The sequence below is a fragment of the Eumetopias jubatus genome, unplaced genomic scaffold, assembly GCF_037043125.1.
Source record: "Eumetopias jubatus isolate StellerSeaLion01/CBP00866 unplaced genomic scaffold, mEumJub1_p1.0 scaffold_2, whole genome shotgun sequence".
Taxonomy (NCBI): domain Eukaryota; kingdom Metazoa; phylum Chordata; class Mammalia; order Carnivora; family Otariidae; genus Eumetopias; species Eumetopias jubatus.
In genome coordinates this window covers 81,797,173-81,820,204 of record NW_028274808.1, presented here as the reverse complement: position 1 = coordinate 81,820,204, position 23,032 = coordinate 81,797,173, and the positions used below count along the sequence as shown (strand labels likewise).

The 23,032-nt window shown below is 37.8% G+C and overlaps 2 protein-coding genes across 5 annotated transcripts in view; one reads left to right on the top strand and one right to left on the bottom strand.

The window, feature by feature from the left end:
* ABCE1 (ATP binding cassette subfamily E member 1) overlaps positions 1 to 958 on the top strand; it is a 28,762-nt gene extending 27,804 nt beyond the window's left edge. For both annotated transcript variants that reach the window (XM_028102271.2, XM_028102269.2), the window contains exon 18: positions 437 to 958. In XM_028102271.2, coding sequence (XP_027958072.1) covers positions 437 to 484 — 48 coding nt within the window. In that variant the 3' untranslated portion in view covers positions 485 to 958. The remainder of the gene's footprint in view (positions 1 to 436) is intronic.
* A 5,179-nt stretch (positions 959 to 6,137) lies between these two features.
* The window catches only part of OTUD4 (OTU deubiquitinase 4), a 43,397-nt gene continuing 26,502 nt past the window's right edge, over positions 6,138 to 23,032 (bottom strand). For 2 of the 3 annotated variants that reach the window (XM_028102226.1, XM_028102227.1), the window contains exons 14-21: positions 18,638 to 18,800; positions 16,692 to 16,815; positions 16,337 to 16,392; positions 15,768 to 15,845; positions 14,588 to 14,735; positions 13,566 to 13,826; positions 12,561 to 12,601; positions 6,138 to 11,142 (exon numbers count right to left, since the gene is read on the bottom strand). In XM_028102226.1, coding sequence (XP_027958027.1) covers positions 9,940 to 11,142; positions 12,561 to 12,601; positions 13,566 to 13,826; positions 14,588 to 14,735; positions 15,768 to 15,845; positions 16,337 to 16,392; positions 16,692 to 16,815; positions 18,638 to 18,800 — 2,074 coding nt within the window. In that variant the 3' untranslated portion in view covers positions 6,138 to 9,939. The remainder of the gene's footprint in view (positions 11,143 to 12,560; positions 12,602 to 13,565; positions 13,827 to 14,587; positions 14,736 to 15,767; positions 15,846 to 16,336; positions 16,393 to 16,691; positions 16,816 to 18,637; positions 18,801 to 23,032) is intronic. The other variant, XM_028102228.1, reaches the window with a different exon arrangement.

Below are 23,032 nucleotides of genomic sequence, written 5' to 3'. Positions count from 1 at the left end.
TTTACTGGCCACTCTATAAACAGTACTAGGAAAAAATACTTTTATATACATTTTATGTAATAGGCAGTTCTCAAACTGACAATGTTAACCTTTTGGAGGGACTTAAAATCAAAATGATGAAAATGGAATTTAATAGTTTAGCTGAAAATAGTATTTTATATAGCAAAATTTTACCTACATAAATAAGCCATTTTATATAAAAGGGCTCTGCTTGAGGTGGACCAAGGTAAGTTTTCAGGTGGTAGGGCTGAGTAACAGAGGTACTACTGTTGCCTTTGATTTAGTGGACCCAGGAGTGTGGAGACGCACGCAGACAGTGAGTGCAGAGGTTGTATAGATGCCATTGTAAACACCACCAGCCAATGCTGTGGGTGAAAGGTCTACCCTACATAGAGGAGAATGGTGTGGATTTTGTTGTTTCTGTTTTATTTTTTAGGATGTAGAACAAAAGAAGAGTGGAAACTACTTTTTCTTGGATGACTAGACTGAGAATATTGAAAAGCCATTTCTTAAAAGAAACATTTATTGGGATTTTTGTCATATAAAACTTTAATCAGGTTTTATGCCCCACATACTCTGGAGCTTGAAGTATAATTTACTTAATGTAACATCAAAAGCCAGTTGTGTTGTAAATTGTAGTCTAAACACAGAAAATGCACTTTTCTGTTCTTGATAAGGCCCTTCTTGTGTCTAACATTCTAAAGTGAAAACATTTCAAGCTACACAAATTACCTCCAAGTTTTCATGATGTATGGGAAGATTTTCAGTAGGTGTTCATCATATTCATGTACCAAATGCTGACCAGTGTTACCCCCTTTTAAAAATCTTGAAAAAGCTTTCTGTACTTAGAGTTTGCCAAATACTCCTCTTATAATGAAACTGCCCTTATTTTAAAAGCCGGTCGAATAAGACTCCACTAATGAAATTTGATAAATAAACACATCAGGATTGTATTTGTTATTTGTTTTCAGTCTTTGCACTATGTTTTCAGTGTGTTTAGACTTTCAAAGGAAGATGATCTACTACAAAACACCGTTGGAAAATGGCCATGTTCCCAACTTAAGCACTGTTTACAATGTTTTTGGTGCTTTTGAATATCTTTGAGTATCAAAAATCATTTCAACACCCTTCCCCCATCCACCAGAGAAAACCCTAACTTTACTATGAATTACTCAGTTTTAGTATTCCATAAGATTCTATATAATACTCAAAGTAATGTCATTCTTAACACAAGTATACAATCACTGATCAAGATTTAGGAAAAGCATTTTAAAGAATATTTGCTTCCTTTAAAAGTATAGGCTGAAAATCTTTCAAGTTGATGCCTAAGCATCTATGTAAACTTCCACAGATTTCTAATGGGCAGCCAAGGACAGTGAGCCACTTTCCTAAAGGCAACATTAATGCAAGCGAGTCCCCATATAGCAATATAAAGTACCTCTTGGTACCAAATATATTCACCTCCATGTTTGGATGTAGAGGACATGATCTAGTTTTGGATACTATGGAGCACGAGCTCTAAAAACTTACCCACATCTTTTGAATTCCTGAGTTTGAACAGTGGTATGTAATGTGATACCACTTTGAATTACACTTCTAATGCACTGAACTGGAACGAACTTATACTACAAGTGAGGAAAAGAGTTTAATAAATAAATGGGGCAAGCAAAATTGGAGAATTGGAAGTTATTGAAGACTTTTAGAGCTCCTTGAAACAATAGAAGTGTTAATTAATATGCAGACGGTGAATAGAAAATATGGTTTAACTGGTCCCCATTAGGCCTTTTAAAAAATTTAGTAATCCATAATGTTGTGAAAAATTCAAACCTACTGAAATTTATGTAATAAAAACGTTACGATCCTTCCTCACATTACCCTCCCAAAGGTTACCAGTGTTTGCATTTAATAATACATATCCTTTTATGGTTTTTTCCTGTGCACCTAACCTAAGTGTGAATATGTAAAGAGTTTGTTTTGTACATAAATGGGATTATACTAAAATAAGTAGTGCCTATTTTTAAGGATAGGTTAAATTTGTGAATGATTATTTCAAGTATATTGAATAAAATAAGACAAAAGATGTTTTTACTTACTGATTCCATATTCTGCCCTAAAGAAAACACTTGTGATGAGAACACAGCTCTACTTAACTGAGGACAGAATATGTATTAGTTGTGATATTGTTCGTGTAAATGAAGTTTTTAAAATGCGGATTTAGTTAAAGTTTTATATAGTAATAAAGGTTTTACAGTTGCTAACACAAGAAAAGTTTTTCTATAAAAATCCATTAATACCAACTCAAAATACACCAACAGCGCAGTTGTTAGCTATTACATTTAGAAAGAATGCTCAGTATGTCCTAATTGGAAAATATCTCTAAATAGTATAACACAATACACAATTTATATGAAAATATACAAACTATTAAAATACCAAAAGGATACTCAAGACAATAAGCCTTTGGGGAATAACAACTTGGTTAAAGAACAGGTAAGAAAATGAGATAAATGCACATATGGCCATTACCTTTTGAATTTTGTATACTTGTATGTATCAACTGTTTAGAGATCATTTAAGTTTTTAAATCTTCAATAAAGAGATAATCTGCATTATGTTCAACCAGTGTACAGCAATATTAACAATTTTAGACCATGGCATCTTGAAACCCAGTCCCTTATCTCTGGCTTGTAATTGCATATTTTCACATCTGGCATGTAGTCTGTCTTCTGTGTTGAAGGAATGAACCTATTTGCCAGAAAGCAGAAAGACTGGATAAACTATTCAAGTTGGTACTATAATTTCATTGGTATCCATTAACATTTAGATACATTTATGTCAAGCTCTGGCATATTATGCACGCCCAGCGGTTTGGAAGAGAAACTTCTGGGTTGGAGAGTCCGAAAGGGCTGAGGAGGCAGCTCCCAGAAAAAGTAGCACCTGTAACAAATGAGAAATCTGCAATGTAGAAGCAGAAGTCAGCATGGCATGGAGAGGAGTGAGAAAAGGATGAATACAGGCACATGTGGATTTTCAGTGCCTTCAATATAGAAATTTGAGGTTTTGCCATGCTCGTTGTAGGGATCGAAGAGAGCAAAAACCACTAGAGAAGCAGCTAGAATTAGTTACTCAGGAGCTTTTTATTCTGTAGAGTTTTTTTTTTTTTTTTAAAGATTTGACAGCACAAGCAGGGGGAGTGGCAGGCAGAGGGAGAACCCTATGTAGGGCTCTATCCCAGGACGCTGGGATCATGACCTGAGCTGAGGTTAGATGCTTGACTGACTGAGCCACCCAGGCACCCCTGTTGAACCACTACTTAACCCATCATTGTTTGTAATCTGGTCTCTGAAAATTCTGAGGTTTGGTGTGCCAAACAGTCCCCTTTTCCTTCCCACCCAACCTTGTACTCACCAGCACCTCGCTTGTTGCCGTTTGACAGGGTAGCATGTGCCTAGCCCCGGATGGTGGATCATAAATGGGCTAAGCCAATCGTGACAGCCTCCCTCGGTATTTTCCTAGTCTCCCTTGCAGCTACGCATGGCCATGTTGACCCAATTCTGGCTAGTAAGTTCGAAATAGAAGTCTCTTGGGGTGTTTCTGGAAGCCCTCTTGATTTCCTAATAAAAGGAGATACATACCTGGTACTGCTGCTTATGGATTTATTGTGCCGATAAGGTGACACATGGAAATGCCAAGAAAGCCACAAGTTTGCTAGTCTTCACGTTAAAACTGCTCAATTCCCAGCTGCCACTTCCCTCCAGATTTCTTATATGAGAGAGAAATACAACTGTTTATTTAGGCTACTTTAAGTCAAACTGGTTTCCTGTTGAAGTAATCTTGCCTCCTTGGCTGAGGTCCGTCTCTTCAAAGGCTCTCCGTTTGTTTCTGCCAGGTGACCCAAGTGTATTACCACCAGCTGGGAATGACTTTTCATCTTAGCTTGCAAACAGATATGGTAACATGCTCAGTGTTTGGGATTTTTAGGTATAGGGAATTTTTACTCTTCTGACTGCCCTTTTACTGGGATGCTCCTGGCTTTAATGCAGATGTGTTAGTTCCGGCCCCCAACGCCCCAACCTTGCATGCACCCCCGTTTCTCTCTCCCAGACCTACACAGTTGTCAGCTAATCAGATTGTCAACCATGTCTATCCACCCCTTCTCATGGGCTGCAGCCTTAGTGCCACTACAAGTCTGTGCCTCTGGTTTCCGGTCTCCATTTCTGGCCCTAATCTGTGAATGTCTCATATAATTATATATACCTTATAAAATTATGAAGGATTTAAATGCTTTTACTGACTTCTGATTTAGAAAAGAATTCCTAAGAAATATGCAACAAGTTACACAGTAATATGTACATCCCTAGGTCGGTACGTAGCATTACTTTGTTTTCTACTCCATAGGAAGGCAGTTAGTCCAAAGCCAGTTTTCATTTAAAAGAAAAAAATTAAAATATTGAAAGGGCCAGGAGGCCATGAGAATCACACTATTCATCCGTATTTACATCTTTGATCTAGATTTTTTTCTAAATGTGAAAAATATAATCACAGGAGGTATGTATGTAGAAAGGATGGACTCTGAAGCTCCAATTTCTAATCCACTCAGATCTAAAAAATTCTAAGATGTTTATAACCAATGTCTGTAGCTTCACTATTCTGATGAGTGCCATGATTCACATTTCTAGAAGAGCTTTATAAATTGAGGGTTTATGCAAGGAAGCTATTTAACTTCCTTCGTTGTAGTCTACATTTTCATACTATTCCCTAGACAAACAACAAATACTCAAAAGTGGAAAGCAAGCCTTCTAACTATAGAAAACTTTAAGAGAAACTGTAGAGAACACTTCCAATCACTTGGTTTCACCTTTTTTATCCCATCCACTTCAAGTAACCAATTCTGAAAGGGCTCCACCCAGCACCAAGACACCCTTCTTGCTTTCCTCATACTCCAGCTTCTCTACTACGTGGGCAAAGACAGTGGCACTCACACAGCTAACAGCGAAATGCTTCCCCCGTCTCGTCCTCTCCCTCCATTCCAAGGTTCTGTGATACTTCATTCACCTGCTTGGGCAATCCCAAACAACTGGCTTCCACGTCTAACCAACTTACATTCCCAGCTTGCTACCCCTGTTCCCAGCTCACCTCTCCACCAAACAACTTGTAATGAAAAGGAAGCCTTTTTTTCAGGCTCTCTTCCTGGGAAAGTCATTCTTAAGATAAGATCCATTAAGTAGATTAAACAAGCATTAACAAATTTGGGTTTTTGAAGTGTTTTAAGTCTATCTGCTACCTCATTTTCCAAATGAAACTTTTGGATGATCTCTCTTCATTAGATAATAGAGGTATACCTCAGTGATACTGTGGGTCTAAGGGAATCAAAGTTTTTTGGTTTCCCAGTGCATATAAATGTTTACAGTGTAGTCTATTAAGTGTGCAATAATAGCATTATGTCTAAAGACAATGTATATAACCTTAACTTAAAAATATTTTATTGTTAAAAGATGCTAACCATCATCTGAGCTTTCAGCAAGTCATAATAATCACTGATCACAGTTCACCATGACAAATATAACGAAAAAGCCTGAAATAATGCAAGAATCACCAAAATGTGACAGTGAGCAAATGTTGAAAAAAATGGGACCAACAGACTTGCTCAATGCAGGGTTGTCACAAACCTTCTACTTGTAAAAACAGTATCACGAAGCATAATAAAGCAAAACACAGTAAAATACATGCCTATACTGAACGCTAACTTTAAATAAAGTCATTTAATCTGTAAATTATTCTTAGTCTACACATCCCATTTCATTTAATGAATGCTGGAAAAAATGGTAGAGAGCACTAGTTCTAAAACCACTCAGAGCTAGGTCCAACTCCAAATTCTACCACTTATTAGCTGCCTGACCTTAGTCAAATTACTTGGCCTATCTCAGCTTTATATATGTTTAAGTAGGGAAAATAACAGTACCTACCCCATAGATTATAAATCCCACGTGGCTTTTAGTTGCACATACTAGAATTATCTTCCGACTGGATAGAAACCATGGAAATCATCTCATTTTTAGATGCTTACTAAAACTCCTCTTAAAATTTATATGCTATATTACTTGGTTAACCCTGAAACCAAAGAATCACAAGCAGAATCAAGAGACAAAATTTAATATATGCACACAGTTTTATATATAATGCAGCATCACACCATGTAGGGCATTTACTCTTGTTTTATACATTCAGATATGTTTGAAACACTTCTTAAGGCTACAAAACAGAACATAGAAAAATAAACAGGAATATATTCAACACTTACAAAAAGTGATATGATAAAGAATATAAAGTACTATTTTCCTTTCAACACTTCAAAAGATATGTATATATACTTTTTTTTACAAGTAACATCACAAATGATCACATCTTCACATGCTTTTAAGTATTATTTGTACTCAGTGTAAGGCTATTATCATTTTTCATACATAAATTTTCTTCTAGCTCTGTAACAATGCAATTTTTAATCCATTCAAGTAAATTCAACCCCAAAGTTGCTGCTTCCCAGCATTAAGACATGCACCCACCCCTCTTCTAAGATTTTCTAAAACTTACATTTCAGGGGGGAAAAAAATTCCCAATTAGTGGGAAAGTGGCTGATACTAGTAGCAAAACCTTAGTTCTTTGAAATTGACATACTGGAACTGAGCCATTACTAAGATTTTAAACAAAAACACAATAGCATTTAGACATTAAATAGGAAGCAAAATACAGTAAACAGAAATCGTGTAGCCAAATATGCATTCTCTTTAGCTACACTAAAATGGACCTTGCTTAGTACCCATAAGTGAAAGACTAAGGTTACCTCATCTAAAACCAAAGGTAAAATAAATGAGGCATAAATAAATATTGCTAGTTTCTAGGATGGCTGAATGTTTTCTAAACCAGAAATGGTTAGAAAGGAACTTTATTGCACCAAGTCAATCATAAGCAAGATTGCAGTTCACAGGCATCTTAATTCAACCTTGAGTCACAAAGGAAACACACTGCAAAAATATACATAGTTTGCATCAAATAAGCTGTTACCAACATTGTGGTTGGGGAAGACCTACTCCTGCCAAGTCAAGACAGGATCTGGGCTTAGGTCAGCCATGAAAATGAACACACGGGTGACCAGGAAACAAGACAAGGACTGCACAGATGCTAGCATCCTACTGCCAGTGAGTACATGGACCAAGGGCTGAAGATGTAACTGAGAGGAAACTGGACTTGAGAAATACACGCGACACTAAAAGGAAAGGGTCAGGAACCAAGTTCAGCAAAAGCAACTAACAAAAATCAACAGGTGAGCTTTGGTCGTTCTAAACATCTGTTCTTCAAAACGTGTATAATCATAATACAGTGAAGTTCCATAATTTCTAACTCAAAACACAAATGATTCTCACTTCTATGCTTCTGTTTTTCTCTTATATAGAAACATTATATCTCATGTTAGCATACCTTATGACTCAGTTAAAATGAAGGACAAAAGCTTGCTTGGCCCTAGTTTGACCTCAGCATAAGGCAAAATCCCCTGCACTAGTAAAACATTTAAAACAAAACTAAAGGAAAAAAATAAAACTGACCTTCATGCAAAGACTAATTTTAAAACTAAATATCAAAAGTCAGAGTTCTTTTATTCCAGAGGTCACTGCGTAAAGTACAATCTACTAAAGTTCTCTTTCAGCACTGTTTCCATCATGTCCTGGAGGTAAGATATGGGAAACAGGAAGCAAATCAGTATTTCCTGCAGGAATTAGAGAGTATTCTGTTACTCAACTGAGGTAAGACAGAGTGACAGTGAAGAAATGAACGGTATTCTTTCCTATCGACGTTTTAGACATTTCCAGAAGAAACGGAGATCCAATCTCAGTCAATAAAACGAAAGACAGTGGAAATAATTTCTTTTGGACTCCTGAGATCAAACTTATACTGAACTTTTAAATCTGGTCATTATATCTAAATGTGTTTTCATAAAAATTATCAGGTAAGCTAATGTGACATAAAAAAGCATTAGCTGAAAGTGGAGAGACCCTATAATCTTCTCATTCCGTTAACACCTGCTGATGTTAACCAAGAAAAAAATGGCTTCGGCAGTACCTTCCCCAATTGTTCTAGCTTAGAAGATGACAAAAAGAAACTTTTACCAAGTTCTCTCAAGAAATTTTTTTCTTTTCTACACAACCATCCATCTTTACAAATTTTTACCTAGCACCATCATAATAAAATGTTATCTTTCAAAGTGCTCTCTAAAATCCTATGTTACAAAACATCTAAATGCTAATCACTATTCAAATCAGCAGTTACACAGACATTAGGTAATTAAAACACACAGAGGTAAATAACCATTATTACAGTACAGTGGAGATTCAACTGAGCCTAGCTGGCATCCAAACATTCCTGTGGGTAATCAGAGAACCCAGAAAACTCATCTGCTTCAGTTTGTCAAATTCAAGTGAATTGTATTTTCCTTTAAAAGTAATCTGCCTTTAAAAAACAAAAATCTATTTTTGGCTAGGTATATTACAAATGGCATGCAGAGAGAAATTACTACATTATTTGCATAGCACTCAAACTTCCTGATCCAAAGAGAACATAAAAGGGTAGATTTTTCACAATGGTATGTACAAATTAAGAACCACAAGCTACATTTATAGAGTAACACAGATGCATGAATATTGTGTTGATTCAGAGTTAAATCTCCAACTGAGAATAGAGTGCAACATGCAAAGGGAATTTCTATGAATACTGCCAAGACTGAAAAGAAGCAGGATCAGAAGAGCTAGGTTACCGTAAAGGTAACCAAGCCATAAAATGCAAAGCAACCTGTTTCTAGCAGCATCCTCTAGAAAAGAACTAGGAATCACAATCATCCTTTTTTTGTACAACAGTTCCAAGCGAGTGACAAGTTGAACATGCAAATGTAAAGTGATACACATAACCAATGGTGCAAAGAGAAAAAACACAGTAACTCCATAGAAACCTGTCAAGCTAAAAATTTTTAACATTTCTTCTCACAAAATATTTAAATCTTTGTCAGTGCATTAGTGTTAAAGTGGCATTAAAAAACTTCTGCAGTTTTAACAGATGCAGATTATTTTCAAAATGCATAGCATCTACATTTCTTTCAAGTAGGCACCATGATATTTACACCAGTGCTAGGAATTCTTGGTGGAAACAGCCATTTCATTAGATTTCCTATTATTCCTTAAACATCTGTCTTGTATGCGATCTCAAGTTCAACAAATACTCACCAAAATTCAAAAATATACCCTATGAATATTAAAAGAACTATATACAACATTTCTAAGACACAGGTTAATAGGCTGCCTTATGTGTAATATTAAAGAGAAGACATTATTCAAGTTTGACAGATATTGAGATGAAAGGCCTTTGGGTTGGAAGCATTTCAAAAGACAACAGTGTTTTAGGCTAAGAATTATTTGAGCCCAGTTTATGACTAAGGCATTGCATAATAAAATATACATTTCTATTTGGTGCAATGTTATGTTTTGGAATCTATAGTGTGTCAAATGGTATTTTTCTTGTCACTTTAGTAAACACTATAAAGCACACATTTCCAACATCTGAAATTAAACTTATATAAGGAAAAAACCAAACACTAAATCTAAGTTTTATATTATAAGCTGTTTATAAAAAATACTTTAACAAACTTATTTTATACTTTTTATGGGGGCAGTTACCTGATAAACAGATTCTGAACAAAGAAAAATGGCAATGCCAGGAACTGACTTGCCCCTTGAACACATAACCAAAATCTTGTCCAGGATGGGAGTGAGGGTCAAGGGGGAGGGGAGGAGATAGCTCCAATTTGGGTTTTTATTTTAATGTATTTTCTTAAAGCCTTCAGAAACATTCCACCTAAGAAGAGGTTTCTGCCCTAAAATACCACAGCATCGACTGTCAAGTGTTTTGCCCCCGATGGCCATCTCCCATTCCCGATCTCCTCCTGTCCCCGCGATAAGGCCGTCCTCGGGCATTTCGATGGTACTGGTAACCTTCATCTCGGCTCCTGCTCGGCGGCCCTTTCCAGGACTCCTCGCCTCTCGCATGCTGATATCCACCTCTACCCGAAGAGCCCCAATCACTTTTGTACTTCCTGCCTCCGTAAGTCTGATTATAAAACTGCTTGGATCGACCGCTTCTCAGAATATTAGACACTTCGTTTTCATCTTCCGAACTCTCTTCTTTTGGTCTTTGCACTCTGCTATCCACAGAGTTGGACCCACTGACCACAGCAGCAGCAGTCTTAGGATCTTTCACTTTTTCTGATTTTTCTTTCAGACTTGGAATGGTCCTTTTAGGCTCAAGTTCAACAGGCACAGTTTCTCTCTCTCTGTTTAGAATCTGAGTGGGAAGATGGGCCTTTTCCTCTGCTACAGGAGGGACGGAAGCCAATGCCAGATCTGCCTTGGGTGTCTGGGACGACTGCTCCGCCCGGCCTTCATGCTTACTAGCACTCGCTTCAGGGACAGAATGTGCGCCCTCACCTCTGGCCTCCTGAAACTCATCTGTGGAAACTGAACTACATTCTTTAGACAGATCCAGATTCTCCAAGGGCAGATCCAATTCCTTCTCATCAGAGGGCAGAACAATATTCTGCCGCATGACTGGATTTTCTATAAATCCCTGGAAAGGATACCCATACCAAACAGGAGGAAAGAAAGGAGGTGCAATGGGAACTGGGCCTAAGAATGGATTCGGTCCAAAGGACGGTTGCGGGAACATATTCTTGCCACTCAGTGACTCCTCATATTCAGCATGAAGAAGCTGCCCAGCGTTTTCAGATTCAAGATCAGCCTGGTAAGACAACGGTCCATGACTTTCAGACACCTGAGATGGAGGGATAACCAGAGGTGAAGAAAATGTTGGCGGTCCGATCTCTGCCTGTGGCATCTGCCCATTAACACTGGCCTCAGTCTGCATAGGGAAGTGTGCATCGGTACAGGTACAATCACTTTCGTTCTGAGAAGGAGCTTCCTGGAACCAAGGGTTTGGAGGATACACGGGGACAGAGACCTTTGGGTACATCCTGCAGGCTGCCAGGTAGGCCTGGTGCAGAGGGTACAGGTAAGAATGTGGGGCCCACATAGGACAACTATATGCCTAAAAGAGGAAAAAAAAAAAAAAAAACAGTTACATTAACAAAAAGGGGGGGGTTTAGAGCGAGTACTTCAAGTTTCTCATGCCTGCCGAGACCACCTCATCACTGTGATACGTAACATGGAAAGGAATTACAAAAGTCAGTCACTGTTCTAAGATTCCATTTTTATTCCTATCCTGCAAACCACCCAAAGTCCTGGTATTGAGGTGATGAGGAGACAATATGATGAACTCACCCACAGATTATCAGGATCACTAACTCCATCCTTTGGATATAACTGCATGGAAACAATTTTGGGTGATACAGATCCCAGAAACAACCACCATCAAGCACTTGAGCCTCCAGCTTTGAATATCTCAATCACTGGCTCTCTAGCTTGGCCTGCATTCGTGTTCTGGCTCTACCCCTAACTCATTGTGTGACCCCACATCAACTAGTTAATTGGACTGGACCTTTCTGTTCTACCAGAAAAACGCTGGTATAGAGGTAGAAGATCCCCAAGGTTAGGACTCTACAGGTTCAGGAGCCCTGAGAACACTCCAACTGCACAGATTAATGTTAGACCTCCAGTCAGAGAAGGGAAATACTCAAAATAAACCAAATCTTTCCCCCTGCAAAGAGCCAGCTAAACTCCAAACATAAAGAAAAATTTACCAGTAATTGGCAAATTAACCAATTAGCTGAAGCCAACATTAACTAGTTAAATATAAAACTAGACAATAAATACCATAGACGATAAAATTAACTAAGTCTCCTTTAATGAAATGACCAGTGCCTATACAGGAAGGCACCTTACTTCATATTTTAATGCTCTAAAACCCACAGAAATTAATCCAAAACAGGAGATAATACAGCACTGACAAGGACAGAGTTCTCTCCAGCCTCTCTATGACAAGCTATTTCCAGGCTGACGACTTCCCAAAGGATACCTCTGCTCTGCTAGTGAACACATCACCTCCATAGGAGAACTTTCACAAGTTCTTTCCTTTGATCCCAATGAGGCAGATGGAAGAATATTATCCACATAACACAAATGAAAAAAGCTAAGTTAAGATACATTAAATGACTTGCCCAGGGATATACAGCTAAAAAGTGATGGAACAGAATTTCAAACCCAGATCTTCCATTAAATTCCTCAAGGAGGGCATTTTCACTAGGCTGCCCAGGGGACGAGGACTATTTCCTGAATATACTCACAGGGTTAAGCCATTGCCAATTAAAAGGAAAAGCAAGCAAATACTGCAGCCTCAACCACCACTAAAAACAAACTACAGCACTGAAAATCCTAGTTCTTAAAATGTGATTTAGTAAACTTTAGGTCATTCACCGACAAGATAAGAGTTAAGATTATTTAAATACTGACAATTTAAAACAGTATTACCTTAAAAATCACTTATTTAAAATGATAAAATATAAATACCTTTACACCAAGATTAAAGAAGAATCGAAGAATGTTCTTATCTAAAAATAACATAATAATCACTCATTAAAATTATACATCAAAAAGGTTCCCCCGCCCCACTATCCTCAAACAATATATAGCTCTAAAAACAATTTTGCCTACTGAAATTGTTTTCTCTAGCCTGTGATATAAAACATAGATAAAAACTGTAATATAACCAAAACCAAGCTCTGTTACTATAGGGTAATTCCAGGTTCAATATGCTTTGTCTTTGCTAACACCTAAGTCTGAAAATGGCTTAAACTGAGATTTTTATCTGATTAAAACTAATTTTGTATGAAGGAAACTCAGGTGTTCATTATATTTCTTTTTTAACTCTGTGGGGTTTTAAAAATTATGAAATAAAAATGTGGGGGGATATGGGTAAAATCAACATAAACCTAACAATGATCATTAATAACAAAAGATTAGTAGGTATTCATTTGACATTCACCAGTTATCCATAGACTCAAACATCAAACCACTAACAAAATTAGCCACAAAAATCCATGACTGTTCAATTTTTCTACAGATAGGAAATTTTGCAAACTAAAATTCCTTTAAAAAGGCAAATTTAAAAGAAATTCTTAAAAAATATATTGTTATATTTATTCTTCTCTTATCATTTTTTCATAAATGACATAACAGGAGTAGTTTCAAAACCCAGTCCAGTGATGAGAAAACTCAGTAATGTTTAAGTTATGTAGTTAGTGACATTAAGATTTAATTCAAAATGGTTTTAGGCTGTTTTTGAAAAAAATGACATAGGGGAGGGACAGTTACTAAACATACAAAAACCATATTCCAATCAAACCCAAGCTGACACAAAGTAAATGACTGAGAGCCAAATCTCTTCTCTCTTTCTCAAAGTCAGTCCTTCGGCTTACTCAGTAATATAACCTCTGATTTCTATTCACATTTCTCACTGAACCCCTATCAGTACTCGATAAATAAAATTGGGTAGAACTCAGAGAAGGATCTCACCTTTAGGCAGGTCCTCCCCAGTGTGACACAGTGAATAAGGTGGTGCAATGGCTCGATCTCCTTTTTCATTATAAGGAAACCCAGGGTAGAGTGGGTCTTGGTAAAGGCTCAATGTCTGAGGCAAAGGCATCAAGGGCTGGTTAACTGCCTGTATTGACACAGGAACTGGAGAGGGTGTTAAATGAGCTTGGGACACAGCAGAATCAGGTCCAGTGGTCAGAGTCTGTGTCACTGACAAAACAGGAATTTGAGCAGGGACACCTACAAAATAGAAGGAAAGGAATCACAAACTATAAAAAGGTGAAAATATTTCTCCCTACAAATGTAAAGTTACATTAAGCTGAAAGGTAAAAAAAGAAAAAAAAAAAGAATGCTGTACAACTGACATAGCTGATAAAATGGTATATAAGAAATCTAAAGTAGTACCTTTTATATCAACCAAGAACCCTCCTAGATGAGGAAATGGGCTCAGGAAACAAGCTTTGAGTCACTGTCTTCTAGTAAGTTGTAGCTCTTACAGACATGAGCAAGACACAGAACCAGGCAAAAGGTTCAATGGCTGGGGCAGGGGGGTACACAGAGCTGGTGGATGGGAAATGCAAACTGTGGTATCAGTGCTGAACACAGTGGAGAAAATCAGCTCAAACATCTTGCTCCTGAGATTCTCAGGGTCTATCTCAAATGAATACCAAATTAAAATGGCCCTCCCACACTGGAAGCAGAGCAAAGCAGAGGACCACAAAAAGCTCTGTGAGGCTCTACACAGCTAACCATGCTCTGAGTTCAAGCTATTAAGAATTTGAAACCTCTGGGGCGCCTGGCTGGCTCAGTCTCAGTCGGTAGTAGTGCATGCAATTCTTGATCTTGGGGGACTGGGAGTTCAAGCCCTGTGCTGGGTGTAAAGGTCACTTAAAAAAGTAAAATAAAACATTAAATAATACTAATAATAAATTGACCCTGAAGTCACTGACTTGGAGGGCTTTTGTTGGTTGGTTCAAGGAACTTTTTAATTCTTAGCTAACCTGTTGGTCCAAAAGTGGTAGGCTCACTTGGCCAGGCCGGCACAGTGGTTGGTAAAGAAGGCACCGCAGGGGCAGCACTTAGATGAACCTCTGGAGAAACTAGAAGGGGAGGAGCTGGGTGTGACAAAGACACGTGTTCTGCTGGCTTCTTCGAGAGAGGGGGGTGGAAAAAGACAAGAGTTCATTTTGCTTAACACTAATTTTAACACCAAATGTACGCTCAGCTGCCTTTTACTTAACTGTAGTTTCTATGTAAGTGGTCTTTCTGATCTTAGAAATGAAAGAAAAACACAGTAGCCAAAAATTCCACACAAACAAATTTGATCCTAACCAGGGACTGCCTACCAAAAGTCACAGAAGACACTGGAAGAGATATAAACAAATTCTAAAGCAGCCTGAATACTATGCTTTTAAGGAAAGAACGCAAAAATCACTGAAATCATTTTGAAATTCCTGAGTTATTTTGAATTGCTCCTCACACAAAGACATACCCTAAACCGTACACTCTCCAAGTGACATGAAGGATGTTAACTGAAAGGCAAGGAAAGACTAAGAACTTTATTCCTGTATGAGAATGAGAATCACCAAAACGTCTAACAGAACTGAAGTTCCTTCTTCATTACATTTGTAAATTGGTGGTACTGCTTTCTAAATGTCTATTTTTCTAACCTCTTCGATCATTACATTCCCTCCCTTCTACGAAATAATGGTTAAAGATTCAGACAACTCCTTAAAAGTAGAAATTTGTAATTTCCCTTCAAAAGTCTAATTTTCAAGCCAACCCAACCCACCACAAAGATAACACAAGATACCAAATGTAAACTTATTTGAGATCAATTCAGAAGTATGGCTTCTAGGTCCAAAAAATGGCGTTATAAAAACTAACACTTCATGGAGGCGCCTGGCTGGCTCAGTCACATGCAGCTCTTGAGCTCAGGGTTCTGAGTTTGAGCCCCACGGTGGGTTCAGGATTACTTACAAACAACAACAACAAAAATCCACAAAACTGAAAACATTCTGGACTAAATAAGCAACAAAAAAAATTATAGATTAATCACAACTGCACCCAAATTAAGATGCTAGAGTAAGTCTTCCCATTTTCTGTTTTTAGATGATCATTTAAAGACATAAGAAACCCAGAGAATGAAGCATTCGATGTCAAAAACAACAATGTACTTACTTGCTCTGCAGGTGGGCACTCTAATTTCTTTGACTTTGATGGTGACGAAACTCTTGCACATTTATCATCACTAATATTCTTTGGAAACAAAAAAAACGAAATTTTATATTTCAAAGACCCACATTCTAGAATCATGGTTGCCTATACAGCTCACCCTACCTGCACCTGACTGAACCCTCTCATGACTAAGTATTTTTTCAATTATATCTGATCTTCAACAGGTAACTTGGCCTGCACATCCTGATCATATCACACTACTAGGCAGTTTTTACTGGGGATATGGTTTCAAAAATCTTTAAAAATCGCAGTCTACTACAGAATAATGGAAATAATGGAAAGTAAAAGCTACTTTCCACTGATTCAGAAAGGTCATCATAAAGAAATGGGTTATGTGAGTGAATTCTCCTCAAGCACGAGCATCTTTTCCCCACTTTTTCTCTGCTTTTCTATTTCCAGAACAGTTATGAAATGATAAAATCATCTCCAGCTTTTCCTTCTACTTCTTCCTGCTATTTTATTATGTTTGGGGGGGGGGGGCGCAAGATGTAATTATTATTTAAAACATTTACCTCCAACGTGCTTGGCTCGGGTTTTTTATCCAAATGAGTATGTCCATGAACAGAGTCTGTAACAGATCAAAAAAAAAAAGGGCAGTATCAGCCACTAAACAGGTCTGTGGACAGAACAACAAAATATGAAGACAGACAAAGCCAAAAGTACTATTTCAACTGTGTTTAGTCAATGAAAAATGCAGTTTTTGGAATGACATTTAATATGCTTTAGCCTGAGTCAATGTTCCTCTGCAATGGGGAGATATGTGACTGTTACACTACTTAATGATTTAGAAAGGATTCTTTCCCAACCTATGACTTTAAACCAGACACAGAGCTCTAGCATCTGCTTTCAAATGATGAAATAACATACCTTTATCTTTCCGTTCTTCAGTATCCGTTCTCCGCCTGCTTCCTTTTCTGTCACTTACATGTGACGATTTTCTCTGGACACATGGGTTGCTACTCTGAGAAGCTGACTGACTGACTGATGAGCTCTTAAAATGAAAACCCAACACTTTGTTTTAAAGATTTACCCACAAATGTATGAACAAAAGTCTTATAATTCATCTTACTTTTCGTACATCTGATTAAAAATCTCAAATTTCATAGCCCTATGTCTTTATATTTCCAAAACTACAAAAAAATAGGACACTGCGTTCCTGTTTAATTAAAGTCTATAGCAACAGGCTTATTAATAAGTCAAAAATATTAGGCAATCAGACCTGTAGCCTAACTTAGTAGTGCGACTTCTTCATACCCCTTCTTCAGGAAGCCACCCTGACCAAATCTTTACCTTGCAACGTATTACACTTATATTCTTTGCACCAAGAACAGCATCCTTCATACCAACCTTCAAAAGCTCATTGTAGGGCCACAGACCTTTCTGAGGGAAAAAATACCCAAGTGCAAATTAGCAGATACAGTGCACTAGGATTCTTTCCACTGAAATGCTGACCATCAGCAAATCCTTAAGGTCTGCATGAGATCCAACCTTCTAACTGGGGAAACAAAGGGACAAAGTCAGGTTTCTAAGCTAAACTAGCACTGAAAATCCTTTCCTTCTCTAGCCCTCTGTGAGTAAATGTTGCACACAGCTGAGAACAAGAACTCAGCCCTCTGTGACAGGAGTTTTCTAGAAGACAAACCTGAGTCACTATCAAGTCCAAAACAGGTCTAAAAATGGTGAGTGTGATGACCCATTTTAACAATCAAAAAATTTCATTTATTCCCACATTACACTAGTTGTATTTTTTACCGTTCACATACACTAGTTGTATTTTACCATAACAACAACAACAGTAACAACAACAGGACAAAAAGCTAGGATACAAGTGTAAATGATTTGTACTTTTTTATTATCTAAATGTTATGTTATGGGAAAATAACATCTATCACATAGAGACAAATATACTTAGCATAATACACACATGGATTTGGGTACATCTTCCAATAATTCCTAAGCTCCACCTCTGTGGCCAGACTGAACTACTATTCCAGATCAGTGGTTTCAAATGAGCATCTCACACCTCTAAAGGATTCCACAGAGGCCCGATTATTGAGTGTATGATGCTATAATGTTTTATACTGGTATACCTGGTGGCATCCTGTAATATTCCATTTTGTTTATTTAATCCACTGTTATGAAAAAGTGTCCAACCACCATTCTGAAACATACGGTACTTGGTACACTTACCGGTATTTACAAGACCATAGGCACAGGAGCCCCAGTGCCCCAAACTGAGTTAGTTACCTCACTTTACATGAGAGCTGTCTTCCCTTCTGACTTCCCCCATAGAATTAAAAGACCCAAGGGTAGAGAACATTTCTTTCATCAGAGAAGTATCCATCACAGCCCAGGATCTGACACACACAGTGAGGGCAAAGCCACTGGATTACATGGACTACCACCTCTGACAGCAAACACTCTGAATGACAATTCTTTCTGTATCTATTAATTAGGTCCTGGTGTGTTTAGTAAAGGACACTGAAAAGAGTTTATAGACGTATCTCGTTTACTGAATGTGAACCTCCATTGCATAACTTTAGCTAACAAAATAAATGTATTTTGTTTTGGTTCAAGAGACAATACTAAACTAGTGAGCTAACCAAGTTACTTGCCTCAACTCTGCCAACAAGTAATATCTTCACACCTCATCTTCTTCATGAAAAATGTGAAACTGAGGGGCAACTACATGATCTTTAAGGTACCTTTCAGTTTAAAAATTACTAGTCTACCATTAGAAACTATAGTTTAACATAAACACTATATTAAGGAGAGACTTCTAAACAACTTTTAAAATCTCTTTTCATACATACGGAAAGGGCTGGGAAAGCCTGTTCATCTCTGTTCTGAATCTCAAAGAGTAAACGAGATTCTTCTATAGCTTGCTTCTCTCTGCGCTCTTCTGGGGAGAGGCCAAAATAGTTAGATTCTCGATTCGTGTGATCAAAATCCTCAGCTCTCTCACGATCGGGTTTTCTGTCAAATAAAACATTCTCGTCATGAAAAAAAAGACAAAGTATATTAAGTACCTAAAATAACTTTTTTTGCAATACAAATATTTGACTAATTTAGCTACACTGTGACATTATAGAACTTTTGGCAGACTGACTAATAAATGTTTAGTAAATGGAAGCTCCTGTAGCCTAGGCCACATGACAGAGTCAAGATAACAATAGGAGAAAAAAAGAAAGAAAAGAAAAATAGAATTTACTTCTAAGTGGTACAGAAATAACAGATTGTTTTTTTCTTTTCATCAGGGCAGAAATTTAAGCACTATACTCTTTATGCCATAGTCCAATACTGTCATAAAATTCACTTTCAAAAGAAAAGGGAAAGTTATTAGTTTGGATCTCAAAAGCACTCTCATTTTCTGTACCCCATTTCATTTCTGTACCTGCAACATTCAAAGCAGACTCCAGGACTATCCTCCTGCTTTTTGATGATACCAATGAGAGAGATAGAAAGATAGAAAGCATAAAAATTAAAATACACCAGACTAGATAAGAACTGCCCAGATAAGACTGCCATCATCTCAATATAATTTTGGTCCGAGAAGGATGACAAGAAATTTGTGCATAGTTTAGTAGCCTATGCCAAAACCCTAATGTGTTTATATGGTCACAATACCAAGACATATAATCCTCCTTTTAAAAGTGAGGACATAGGGGCACCTAAGTGCATCCGACTCTTGATTTCAGCTCAGGTCCTGATCTCAGGGTCGTGAGATCAAGCCCACGGCCGGCTCAAAGCTTAGTGGGGAATCTGCTTGGATTCTCTCCTCCCTCTGTCCTGACCCCCACCCAAAAGTAAATAAATCAATCTTTTTAAAAATAAATAAATAAATGAGGACACAATGATACCATCTATTTTTTTTTTTTACCTCCAAAATAAAGAATAGCCATTTCATGTCCTCATATAGTCCCACTTAAAATCACACCCTAATTCCAACAGGGCAGATGTCAACCCCAGTTGGGGAAAAAAAAAGGCAGAGCAAATTTGGACCCTCACAATCTTAGACCAGTCTTTCTCAGACCCCAGAGAGGATTCAGTAAGTGCCAGGCATTCCTGAAAGCTAAAACTACCTCACCACCATGTCCCATCACCCAAACTGTACACCTCACCCTCACCCATCACACGGCAAGAGTCAAATTCTTCCTATCTGCAGTTAGCTGGAGCGGATACATGCTGCAATGACATTACTCCGTTTCAGCACGTGCACGGTGAAAGCATACATGGCAATCCTGCACTGGTTTCTGTTATATTTTATTATCTCCAAAGAGAGAGACCAATACCAGTAAGAAATGAACAAGTGAGAGGTCATAAGGCCCAACATTACAGTTCTTTTATTCTGTACCTAAAAGACTTCAAAACTGACATGTTAAATATAAGAAATAAAATCAAGATAAAGTAATGGGCTTAAACCAACTGGACTATTAGCTATAAATTCCATACTTTAATTAGATTTTTTTAAAACTCTTATTGCAAATAGTCATCAGCAGTCTCTAAATTTGTTTCAATATGCTAGTAAAATTCACTCTCAACCACAGTGGAGAAGGCACACTTAACTGCAAATCCAAGTAGGTTCCCATGTAATCAGTTACAATGTCAAAAATTCTTTGAAGCTTCATGTCTATATATTACCCACTGCCTTCTGCTATCAAGTGTTTTTATACAGCAAGTATATAGCTAACACATAAAAAAGATCCTAGGAAGACAAAGACATTTCACAACTGTCTGATTATTCTACCAATTCCTAGGAGATTGAATACAACACCACAAAAACACTGGCCATAAATTCAGTTTGTGGTAAACAAAAGTATAAAATCAGCCATTTAGTAGTCTATGTGTATTTTTAATATTTAAAACACTAAAGAGCAGGGGCGCCTGGGTGGCTCAGTCGTTAAGCGTCTGCCTTCGGCTCAGGTCATGATCCCATGGTCCTGGGATCAAGCCCCGCATCGGGCTCCCTGCTCAGCGGGAAGCCTGCTTCTCCCTCTCCCACTCCCCCTGCTTGTGCTCTCTCTCTCGCTGTGTCTCTCTCTCTCAAATAAATAAAATCTTAAAAAATAAAATAAAATAAAACACTAAAGAGTACCTTTGTGTTCAAGGGGAAAAATGTTTCTTTTCTAATCTATTAAAAAAGTGAGAACTTTAAGGAAAATCTTAATTCTGCCTATGACCTTCATATACTTACTTCCTATTTTTAGGTTTCCAAAGTTAATATTCAAAATAAGTTAGTCCTCTCAAGTACTTTGCCTGCTTTGAAGATGATGCCACCAGATCTTAGGGGAGTCTAATGTCCAAACAACAGACTTCACCCACAACCAGTTGATTAATGGCTCCAATTCTGTTAGGAGCAATAACCCACCACAATCCCTGAATGTCCCTTGCACACTGTTGCCGGGCGTGCCAAGAAGGCAAGGCCCTGACCACTCTTTACCCAGGCCAATTCTCAGAATTGTGTTTCTATCACCAACCTTCAGGAATGAGGTAACATCTTTCTTCTGACTGATTTTTAATCATTTGTTCTCGTTAGAACTTTTGGAAAGTTGGTTTGTGAATACATATGTACTTTTTATGCATATGTAAAATACACGGACAGGGATACACAAGAATCTATGAACACTGGATGCCTCTGCAGACGGAAATTAGATTACTGGGAAAATAGGGATAGGAAAAATTATCAGAATAAATAAACTTCTGAATGTTTTGGACTTATAATGGACTGAAGGTCGTGGTGTTTTTATGATTGACGTGTGCATTCCAAAAAGATATATTCAATTCCTAACCCCTGGTACCTGTGCATAGGACTTTATTTATAATACGGTCTTACAGAAGTAATCAAGTTAAGATGAGGTCATACTAGGGTAGGGTGGGCCTAAACCCAATATGACTGCTATCCTTATTAGGAGAGAGACAGACACACAGGGAGAACACCATGTGATGATGGAGGCAGAGACCAGAGTGATGCATCCACAAGCCAAGGAACACGGAGGACTGTAGGCAACACCAGAAGTAGGAGAGGATTCGAAACAGACTTGCCCCTAGAGTGTTCAGAAAGAGTATGGCCTTACTGACAACTTGACTTCAGACTGCTAGCCTCCAGACCCCTGAGAATAAATTTCTGCTGTTTTAAGCCAGAAGTCTGTGGTACCTTGCTACAATAGCCCCCAGAAAACTAACACAGTATTTGGCATAGGTCAACCTAGGAACCTACAACTCTGTCTTGAAGATCTTCATTACATAAGCTGTCTTTAATGACAAAAAGTTAAGAGGCACCCATGTGGCTCAGTCGGTTAGGCATCCAACTCCTGATTTTGGCTCAGGTCATGATTTCAGGGTTGTGAGATTAAGCCCCATGTCAGGCTCCCCACTCAGTGGAATTGAGATTCTCTCCCTCTCCTTCTCCCCCTGCCCCTTCCCCAACTCGCAAGCTCTCTAAAATAAATGAAAATCTTAAAAAAAAAAAAAAAAGTTAAGTACATTCCCAAGAAAGGGGAATGCCCAAAAGCCAGAAATAAAGGAACTAAAGACCAGAGTTTGGCAAGCACATAAGCTGATGCTACAGTTGCTCAGGCAACTGGGGAGAAGCAGCTTGGAATGGGGAAGGCAACGGTCACAGTAACCTAGGAGGGCTCCAGTGCCCAAGAGACATGGCTAAGTTTGCGTGAGAAGGACAGCCTCAACTTAAAACACACCCTCTCAAAGTTCCTCCAAAGGGCTATAAACTACTCCACAAAAAGGCAGATTAGGGATAAAATAAAATCCACTGCACAGGAAAATTATGATCCTGAAGTTCATCGGTCTCTGGACATTCAGATTGCTAATATGCATGATTTACATTAACTTATAAAACTTGTAGCCCCATTCAATATGAGGCACATGACCACAAACAACCCAAACTTATCAGAACAAAGGAAACTGACCATTTTGGTTAAGTTCCTATATAAAGGGAACATCTCCCACCAAGGAACAGAAATGCAATTTGGAATTTAGTATTTAACAAATCACAAGCTACCAGAAAACTATTAAGTGCAAGAATAAGACTTGGCTAGGATAAGTCTTTATAAAGATCATTTGAAAAAAGTTATTCAAAACTAAAAATGCCTTACCCTAAAAATTACTTTGATTCATTTAAAGAGAATTATGCATTTAATTATAAAGAACTAAAATCCTCACATGGTATTTTATCAACAATACTTTTAATA